The sequence below is a fragment of the Adiantum capillus-veneris genome, chromosome 18, assembly GCF_014529385.1.
Source record: "Adiantum capillus-veneris isolate H3 chromosome 18, ASM1452938v2, whole genome shotgun sequence".
Classification (NCBI taxonomy): domain Eukaryota; kingdom Viridiplantae; phylum Streptophyta; class Polypodiopsida; order Polypodiales; family Pteridaceae; genus Adiantum; species Adiantum capillus-veneris.
The window spans coordinates 34,680,301-34,691,311 of NC_140948.1; the positions used below are offsets into that span (position 1 = coordinate 34,680,301).

General features: G+C 42.6%; 1 protein-coding gene across 2 annotated transcripts; it reads right to left on the bottom strand.

Annotated features, from left to right (window-relative positions):
* Positions 1–215: 215 nt before the first annotated feature.
* LOC147435476 (magnesium transporter MRS2-1-like) lies at positions 216–1,887 on the bottom strand. 2 transcript variants are annotated; one of them, XM_086488539.1, is made up of 3 exons: positions 1,641–1,887; positions 1,267–1,428; positions 216–1,072 (listed from the first exon to the last, which is right to left on the bottom strand). In XM_086488539.1, the coding sequence occupies exons 2-3, from the start codon at positions 1,420–1,422 to the stop codon at positions 419–421; spliced, it is 810 nt and encodes a 269-aa protein (XP_086344665.1). In that variant the 5' UTR covers positions 1,423–1,428; positions 1,641–1,887; the 3' UTR covers positions 216–418. The 2 variants fall into 2 exon arrangements, with proteins under 2 accessions (XP_086344665.1, XP_086344664.1); XM_086488538.1 differs by having other exon boundaries at positions 220–1,072; positions 1,267–1,886.
* Between the last annotated feature and the right edge of the window lie 9,124 nt (positions 1,888–11,011).

The following is an 11,011-nucleotide window of genomic DNA, read 5'->3' on the forward strand; positions in this document are numbered from 1 at the left end:
CATGAAGCTATGCTTTGCAAAAAACCACTTGGACTAAATCACCTTATGGTAAAACTGACATAGTTAGCCCGTTTATGGGACCACCATACCTCAATCAACCTCAAACCTGAAAGGCAAGGCCACTTATCCTTGCTTTAAGATTTCCATTAAGAAAAAAATTAAGTGTAAAAGTTGTTCATCGTTTAATGAAATTGTCTCCATGATAAATCATGATGGTCACATTCCACAATTGTACACACTTGCATTCAAGCCCAACAACAACATACTTGAATGAATTGTATTTCTCACTCAAAACATTGTTGTTTAGAGGACTCGAAAGTTAAGAGGCCTTGCCTGGCTTTCATATGGAATGACGAAAGACACCACAAAGACGTTATATGGAGTTTTATCTTAGTCAAATATGAAACTATTTTCTATCTCAGGTACATATACCACGAGATGCAAATTGCACCTTGCAATAAGAGCAACCACAACTGTTAAGAACGAGAAATCCTTGGATGACTATTACCTGGCTGTCCAAAAATGTGCACGCTGCCTCTAAAGCTACCTCCAGTGCTCTGAATTCAAATGGTAGACAGTCACTAAATGCTAGTTCACCCTGATGAAGTTGCCGAAAACGCTGCAACCCTGTCATAACGTCATCAGTCACCAAATCAAGATCCCCTGCATGTGAACGTATGGAGACTCTCCTCTTCAATCCATGGCCTTCGCTCTTTACGGTTGTCAGTCTTCTTTGCAATTCAGTGACATACTGTACTACATGGCTGTCAAGCGAATTCAAAAGAAGTACCTCATCTGCAGTGATAACACATCTTATTTGCTCTAAGTTAACCACGATGGCTTGCTCACGGCCCAATATTGTGGATGGATATACAAATAGGGGATCAAGCAATCGTAGGTCACGAGGAGGAAGGTGGCAACGCCGCATTATAGTCATCTTGTCTACCTCTAGAACTTGCGAATTGCCAAACTTGTCAATACGAATCCAATGCCGAATACTGAGCCCTCTTTTCTTCAAGTCTGCTGTGGTGACAAGCGGGCGTCCTGGCCTAGAGACTGAGGAGCTTCCTTCCTGCATAGGTGGGCATGAGCGCAACAGAGGAGTTTTCAACTCTGACATGATAGCAAAACCAGAGCTTTCAAGAGCTTTTAAACATTAGATACACGGCCGATGCAGATTATACAGATGTGCCGATGTCGAGGTACATGCATAATGATGCATGTTGGTACTGCAAGTTAGCCCTTTGATTGACCACATGCACTTACTTCTGTATGTTCACTGTGATGAGAATTCTCTGTTTTACGGCCGCAAAAATCTTTAAATGCTCCAATTAGCCATGACAACTGATGATCGGTCTGCTTTGGGCACATTCCGAGTTTTTTGGAAAGACAAGTCTTCTTGCGTATCCTCATGAAGTGCATCTTCGCCTGCACGCTTGCACAGTATACATAGCCACATTGAAGTTGAAAGGACTAATGCAGAAAAGCTATCCAACACATGCAGACGATTGAACGCTCCCTGCCGAGAAATGAATTACAAAAATGGCAATAGTTGCGAATATTGACTGCGAGTGGAAGAGTTCTGCAAGGAAGATCTTCGACAGGCGAATGTGGGGTTAGGTTTTCGATGTGACCCTTACCTGCGTGGAAAGCAGCCGCCGAAGAAATCAGAAAGCAGCCGCCGAAGCTCCACGAGAGTAAAGGAGCAGGCCATGTAGATTACACAAGACAGAAAATCTGTGTGAAAATTACGCTGCGCGTGTGGGGCGGTGTGCGTGCGTGCGTGCGTGCGCGCGGAGATTTGAGTGAGAGAGAGAGAGAGAGAGAGACAGCCTGGGCAATGCGACGACGACTCAGAGAAACAAAAAGGTCGGAGGTGGCCTTCTGAATCGCGTAACACGTGTCGAACAATCTATACTTAAAAGGTGCCATTATGGAACATGCAATGCAATGGAAATTATGGAATGACGAGTGCAACACCCGTCCTACGGACGGAAAAGGGCCTCACACTCTCTCTATCTCTCTCTTGAAGTGAAAAGCTGCCGCCATGTGTCAATCATATAAAGCTCTCTATTTTTAAAAATAGGGTGTTCAACGTCCTTTAATATATAGTAAAGATAAAGATAAGATAGTGTAGTAAATAGTAAGAAGTAAGATGATGGAAGTGCTCTACAAAATCTTTCAAGAGAGAGGTTCACGTTGTCCGATTGAGTTTACATGGACCAACCAATTGACCGTCTTGATGTTTTGCGGTTTCATCTGGACAAGTTCCAAGCAATGCCAATGCTACCGTAGCATGTCGGATTTTACCCAAACGTCCCCTCTCTTGTTCATGCATAGTCGAACCGCACAAAGGGTGGGCAATCACCTTTCTAGCTAATCAACCGTTTGGTAAATTCTATGCAAAAGCACTTTCAGCAATCTCTATGACAAGTGATACGAGGGCAATTATGGAACACACAGTTTTTCCCTTGAGTGGAAGGTATGAGATGGAAGTTGCTCTTAGTTAGAGCTTAGGCTGCTTACACACCGCATGCCCAACCTTGGGTGTGCAATAGCGAAAGCCAATCAGCAAAAATTTATTGGCTGTGAAAAAGTGACGATGGACAAGTTTTTAGACAATTACAATCCCCTGCCCAAGGATGGGTGGACACTGCTAACAGATCAGTCGGACAGATACGTTGAACCATTAAGGGTAATCAGACGACTTGAAACAAGTATTGCTTTTTTTTACTAACAACAGCTCGGTCTGTAACACATGCCTGCCCACCCCCAAAAATGACAAGTAGGCAGAGCGGTAGTGTGTATCCAGCCTTAGTCTCCCCAGGGGCAATAGGGGCAGAGAAGCATAATAGTCTTAGTGCGGGCCTCGTGGAAATGGAGGAGAATCGAATCGTTAGGGCAGACATGCGTGGTTTTTAATGAGAGGAGTCTCTTCTCCAAATGAGGAAAGACAAGCTTTTCCAATGAAGTAGCGTGGGTTGCTTGCACATGACCATTATAAAATAATGGAGCTGAATTGCAGATATCGATCATCACAAGCTAGTCATAGTGCTAAATTGAAACTCAAACTCTTGCATTCTTGCAAAAATTTGCATAAAACACAAACTTTTTGCTCCTACTGTGCCATGAATACAAGAACACGACCACTTTGTGTGTGAAGGGAGCCTTAGAGCGAAGGCCCGGTATGCACTTAGAGTTGTGTCACACCCCAAGGGTAGTGTGGGGAAGGAGAATGAATTCGGTGTTTACACTAGCAGCCTTGCTTTCCAACCACTCCATTGATATGAAGATATTATTCAAGAAAGTAATGTTGCAAGACAATTGTCTCCAGCCTTAGACAATGAAGCTTGAATGTTGATTATGGAATCTCTTTATTTTGGCAAGCAACCTCACCCCTTTCCCCAATGGGTATGACCACACATCTTATTGGCATGCCCAAAGGGCAAAGGCCATAGAGATGCCTTCTCTTTTTTCTTGGCTAAAATTAAGAAAGAAATTTCCTGGAGCAAAAATTTTCATTGGTTGTTAGCTTAGACTTTATGGCTTGTTAACCGCTTACCAAGTTATCTTGGATTTATCACAATTTATTAGGGTTCTTGTACTTTGTGAAGAGGATCACGTGAAAATCTCCCCGAGTCTTGACATGATTCACTCATGCACTCTTGTTTCTAATGTTGATGATGTCGTCCCTTGCCCTTGGGAAGCTTAAGGACCATCGCCATGTGCAAGCTATAGTCTTGTACGCTTTGTGCCTCCACTCGGCATCATTTGCATTGAAGTGTTGGATACGATCCCAAACGATGCTCTGCTAATTACTGATCTAATTATCCACTATGGGCTTCCACCTAGCACTATTATCTTATGCTCCTATAGCAGATTGTGTATCTCAGAGGCCATCACCATTTTCATTTGTATCTGCAAAGAGTTGCACTCCTTACCCTCTTCCCAAGAAAACTACAACCATCATAACCATCGAGGCTTCGTTGTGGCAACCCTGGCGCCAATCGTTGCTTGTCTTCTACTCAAATCTTGCATGTTATATAATGCTCATAAATTGGGTTGTTGTGGGGATGGGCGAGCATATTAGACACACTTTATGCCATGAAATTTTTTATCAAGCCTCGAGTAGTGCAGTGCATTCGTCATTAAGCTTTCTCTCTCGTTGTAGCATCATTCTCTCTCTATGTTGAACATTCAGGGTTCTAGCTTGGTAGAGTTCATTGGAGATGGATGGTATTTTTGTATCAAACCTCAATTGCCAACTCTCTCTCTCTCTCTCTCTCTCTCTCTCTCTCTCTCTCTCTGTTTCTCTCTCTCTCTCTCTCTCTCTCTCTCTGTTTCTCTCTCTCTCTCTCTGTTTCTCTCTCTCTCTCTCTCTCTCTCTCTCTCTCTCTCTCTCTCACACACACACACACACACACACACACACACATCTATAATCTATAATCTCTTTTATGTAGGTAGATAACAGGTTCCAAGTGGATCCCAATCATCATGCATATTTTTGTGCCTATTTTTAGGAGCCTCAAGTTTTTTGTTTCTCTGCTTAATAAGATGGCAAGAGCTTTGTTGTATTTATTATCCTTCGTAGTTTACTTCTACATAGGAATTGCTACAGCATTATCTTTGTGCTTCCTTAAGTGTGCTTGAGGGTCATCTAGTCTTAGCATGCAAATCTAAACACAGAAATCCAAATGTCAAAATGGTGTGTTCATTTTTGTGTCAGTTCTTAAGGTCTCCGTGAGAAGGAGATCTTGGTAATTCCTGAACCTTGAACCAAATTAACAGAGGGACAAGAGATATGCTACGATTCTATGTCTAGAGGAACCAATAATAAGCATCAAGTTTATTGAGTAATAGCTAATTTCTTGCAGTGGATTCGACTTTGTTAGTCATCTTGTGGCTTGTATAGTTGTAGTGTTCTCATAGCACGAGCCTAAATGCAAGGATCCCCCCCCCCCCTCCCCCCCCCCCCCCTCTCTCTCTCTCTCTCTCTCTCTCTCACACACACACACACACACACACACACACACAGAGCCGTTTTTTGACCTAGTAGACAGCAGTTCACTCTTTTGACCATAACTTGCTCATCCGAACTCCGATTTAGGTGATCTATAGCCTCAATCGAAGAGCACGAAGCCCTCTACGCATTGATGTAAAGACAGAATTTTTCTGTGTAATGGAAGGCTTTGCTGTAACAGCATCTCAGAACTGAAAAAACTGTCAAAACTTTGCGTTTTTGTTGCCGACTTGAAGGCAATGTCAGACAAAACTCGCAAGGGTGGAAAAGCCACACTCGCCATGGAGAATGATGCAAAATCTCCAAGGAATTTGGATGCTAATCCAACCACATCGTCTACAACAACGGAAGCAATGATCATGGCTTACTTGATCTCGTTACAAGAAACCGTCAACAAGCAAGGTGAAGAGTTGCGCGCACTTGCAATGGAGAATGGTACTTTAAGAGTTCTCGTTGTGGAGAATGAGCACCTCAAGAAGGTTCTTGAAATGCAAACAACGCGCTTGATGCATCTTGAGAATGAAGTTCAAGAATGTAAACGCTCTCTTGTGGACATGAATGTAGTGAAAGAGTGCTTGAGCAAAGTTGAGAGTGATCATGTATTGAAAGAGGAAACGATAGATACAATACGACATGATGTATGTGAGATGAGAAATGCATCCAAATCATGGGCTGATATATGTAAGGATAATGTGGTTTCTACATCTCCTATCACGCAAGCCGTTGTCCAAGCAAAGAATGTAGAGAATGTGGACACTCAAGAATTGCAAGAACGACAAAAACGCTCAAAGAACATCGTCATTCGTGGAATCAAGGAGGAAAGCATGGAAACACCCCAATCTCTTGCGGTTGCTATTGAAGAGTTTTTTGCTACACACTTTGGCATGTCAGGAATCATGGCTTATGGTGCACATCGAGTTGGAAAACAAGGAGTCCCTCGCTCGGGAGAAAGACCTATTGTATGTACCATGGCTGATGAGGTAAAGAGAAAGATCATCCTTGACAATGGTTGGATCTACCTCAAAGGAACGGGTTGTAATGTATATGAGGATCGCACTCTTATGCAACAAAATGTACGTCGCAAAGCATACGAGGAAAGAAGCAAGAAGGTTAAGGTATCATCTCAAGAAGAAAAGGCACTTGAGGAGGATGCAAGTCCACCCAACAAATAGGGACACATGATCTATGAGACCAACTCACGCTTGCGAATAAGCTTTTGGAATTGTAACGGGTATCCATGGAATGCGGGAATTGGCATTGATGAGCTTACCAATGACTCCGATGTGATACTTCTTGTCGAAACATGGGAGCATGATGCGCAACGAATTCTTGGATTTGACAAATACGATGTACATTCTTTGATGTGGGCCAAAAATGCAAAGCAACGAAGAGGCCAAGGAGGCATAGCATGTATGACCAAAAAGGGTTTGAAAGATGTTTCCATTGTCAAAGAAGATAAGTATAAACGCTACTTATGGCTGAAAATCAGCCCACCAAATGGTCAAGTCATGTTTGTGGCCGGCTGCTACATTCCTCACTATGACTCCAACTTTTATGCTCGCTTGAATATGGATAGAGATCAGCCCTTTGTTGAACTAGAGGAAGACATTGCTTATTACAAGGATCAAGGTGAAGTCATTGTTTTTGGAGACATGAATGCTCGCACAAATATGTTACAACACGACACACAACAAGTCGACATGCCGCATGTATCAAGAAGAGTGGATGACTCATACATGTATAATCGAAGTTCTAATGATGCAAAAGAAGTGGATCACTATGGAAAGTCACTTCTACATATGTGCAATAGTACCGGAATGCTCATTGCAAATGGTGTATCTCTATGGCAAGGCACCAATGACTTTACATGTAGAAAGCACAATGGTGCTAGCGTGATTGACTATATGTTGTTCTCAGAAGCCACTCTAGAATGCATACAAAGCTTTACACTTGGTGAATGGAATCCGGAATCGGATCATAGGATGTTATGTATTGACCTCAAGTGCGGTAAACGGCCCGAGCATGTAGCCTCCAATCATGATGTGAATCATTTGTACCTACGTCTAGACTTCAAACGAGCACTTATATATGCTGATATGGTGGACCAAATGTTAAGCATGATAGAGCATCAAGGGAGCCCAACATTAGAATGCAAGTGGAAAGTTTTCAAAGAAGTAATTTTCTCTTGTGCGAAGGAATGCTTTTCGGCGAAACACATGTCTTGCAAAAGGTCTAAGAAGGGTAGCACCAAGAAGAAATGGTTTGACATGGAATGTAGTCAAGCCCGAAAACACTTGCTAAGATTGGATGCAATCAAAGACAAGGAAGTTTACTTGGAATGTTCACACACATACAAAGCACTTGTTCAAAAGAAGAGGAGAAGGTGGGAAGTCGAAAAACAACTTCTTTTAGCACAAGAGAAAGCACATGCATGTGGCAAGTTTTGGCAAAATCTAAAAGGCAAGCGCGTTGAGAGCTTTGGTGACTTGACTCTTGAGGATATGTATATGCATTGTAAGAACATCTATGAGCAACCCAATGTTGATAAGATGGAGGGTTGTAGCTCCCTTCCATTTATGTCTCCCTTCTTTACCATTGAAGATGTATGCCGCGCGCTTGAGAAACTTGCTACTCGCAAGGCAGGTGACCTTCAAGGTGTCAAGGCTGAAATGATTAAATGGACAAGCAAGAAAACACGATATTGGATATGCGATATGTTTAACCTTGCACTTCAGTATGGCATGCCTCATGATTGGAGTGCAAATTGGATCAAACCTTTGCACAAAGGAGGAGATGTAAACAATGTGAACAACTATCGCACTATAATGGTTGGTTCTTTGATGGCAAAGTTATTTGGATGTATCATGGAGATGAAGATAAGTGAATGGGCTGAAAAGAATGGCAAACGTGCGCTTGGCCAAGCAAGTTTTCGAAAGCATCATAGCACTATTGATCACCTTGTCACTCTTCGAGTTCTTATGGAAGCGTCTCGATTGAAAGGAAAAAAGTTGTATTGTTGCTTTGTGGATTTCAAGAAAGCTTTTGACATGGTACCGCGAGGAAATCTTTGGAGACGTATGCAAAGCCTTCAAGTGCCGAGAGAATTTATGCATGCAGTCTTTCGCATCTACCAAAAAGTGATATGTCGATTACGTATGGGAGATGGAATTTCAGAATTTTTTGCAAGCACTATTGGTGTCAAACAAGGATGCCCACTTTCCCCAACCCTCTTTGGGCTACTCATTGATGAATTGGAATACATGGTTCTTGATTTTATGCAGCAAGAAGGCATAGAAGAGGTTAAGATTGGAAATGCGGTGATCATGCTTTTGCTTTATGCCGATGATGTAGTGCTCTTGGCACATACCTTAGAAGATGCACAAAAGCTTATGAGTGTCTTGGAACGCTTTTGCCTACATAGCGGGCTGATCGTGAATGGATCCAAAACCAAGGTTATGCTTGTAAAGACCCTCAATGACGAAAATCCATGCATTGTATACAACAATGAGAAACTTGAAGTGGTAGATCACTTCAAGTACCTTGGCCTTGAGGTTCCATCCAATCATAAATGGAAGGATTGTGCAATGCGTCGCTTGGAAGCCGGAAAGAGGGCTTATTATGCATTTGAGAACATGTGCAATGCAGGAGAGATGAAGTGTTGGGCTCTCAAAAAGTACCTCTTTGACACATTGGTGACACCGGTGCTTCTTTATGGAGTGGAGGTGTGGGGTGGAAGCATCGGGAAGTCTACTTGGAAAGAGTTTGAGAATGTCCAAAAGCGTTTTCTCACCAACTTTCTCCAAGTCAAGACACAAACACCCTACATGCTCTTACTTCTTGAGTCCGGATCGCTTCCCATTGAGGTCTTGGGCATGGAAAGGGTTGTGGAGTACATGCGTAAGACACAACGTAGCCCTTTGCATCGACTTCCTAGAATCACATATGAAGCAAGTCAAAAGGTTCAAAAGACATGCAAGAGCAAAATACTAAGTTCGGGGTGGATGCTTAATATCAAGAAATGGTTTGGAAGATGGGATGCATGTCACTTGGTCAAGGATGCGTCGATCGACTCCCAAGTTAATGAGGCCTTCTTACAACGCCAATGTATCATGGCTTGGGAGAAATCTGGAGGTTCTCGCTTCAGCCATTACACCACACACGTTGCCCCAAACTACAAATCTCTCTTCTTCTCGGAACGAGGTAACCGAACCCATTCCTACATCCTTGAGCCCATCCCGTTGAGTGCGATCCGCACCATTGCCTCCATTCGTCTTAGCTCCCATTCTCTACGCTGCGAGACAGGACGTTGGGGCACTGGCGAGGAGTGTCATCGACTTTGCACCTTATGCCCTCGTCAAGTGCGAGAGAGTGAGTACCACACACTACTTGAGTGCTCAGCTTTTGACCACATTAGGTCCTCTTTTCCCCATATATTCAGCCATGAGCTCTCCCTACATACCTTCCTCTCCCAACCACGATGTGAACTCTCTATTGCGACGCTCATTTCAGCCATTTTTGAGCATCGAGAGTCACTTATGAACTCCACTCACACCACGTGACATGTTCATTTGGTCCCATAGGTCATATTTGACCTCCCAGGACGATAATATAACTATCTATCTATCTATCTATCTATCTCACACACACACACACACACACACACACACACACACACACACATGCGCGTGCACACTCACACACACACATTGTACGCCCTAGTCCCACACTCACAAACATCCACATCTATGTTCTTTAATACGATCTCTCTCTCTCTCTCTCTCTCTCTCTCTCTCTCTCTCTCTCTCTCTCTCTCTCTCTCTCTCTCTCGCGCGCGCGATTAACTAGTGTAAAGGACTCCTCAAAGTGTTTCTATGACTTTAAACATTTTTCCATCACACACACACACATGCGCGCGCATTGCGTTGCGTATGCATTCATATGCCTATTTTGAAATGAAGTTAAACAAGTATAGTTCTTGAAGGGTATATGTCATATGGATGATTATGGGCATGTTGAGGGCATCAATTTTAGGAATACAAGGTCCGCCATCCATTTGGAATTTCTTGATCATCACTTCACAAATAGAATTCTGATATGGTGGTTACGACTTACATGTGGTTATGACTGACTGGCTCTACAAGGAGCCACCCTCAACCATACATTTACCAAATCAACATTGTGCTTGGTTTCCATAAGAGAGTGACCCTTTAGAATACTTCTCACTCTTAAACCAACTGTTTTTACAATATCTCTCTTATTTTACTCGAGGGATCTCTTATTAGTCACCTACATTCCCCCACTTTATAATTTCTCGGCTCTCTTATTTTAATCGAGGGCTCCCTCATTAGTCACCTACATTCCCCCAATTTACAAGGACAGGCCTCGTGATTACATCACTTGTTTTTCCTAAGTACCCAACTAGTAGTGGGTGCGACCATGACCTAATTGTTATAAAATTAAAAGGCCTTCACTCAATGGGTTTTCAAAAGGAAAACGGGAGATTTTTCAGCTTTTCTTACTTCGATTCACATGATGAGTTTGGGATAAATAGTAGGCACACACATTAAAAAAAAGGTAGCAAGAGTAGGAATAGTTTCATTCTTATGACTTGTGCTATTGTGTTAGGAGGTAATCAACCTTATCATTAGCGCTCTCCTCCCACTCACCCCATACATTACCTGTTATGCAAGTCACAATCATTGGTTGAAGATGTAGTGAGAAAATATCTTTAAGACATAGTTATGTGAACTTAGCATGACACACCAAATTCACCACATGGAAGCCCTCTTAGAAGTACTAACTGGTTAAAGAGGTGAGTTGCACCTTGGGTTCCCAGGGTTAGTATTATTAGAACTAGAACATGCTTCAACTAGTCATTCAATTAGTCAAACAAAGTCATGGAGGGCTAAAATTAACCTTGCACTTCATAATTAAGACAACTAGTAAGGAAAATTAAAGAGAAGTAGACAACTAATAAGGAAAATTAAA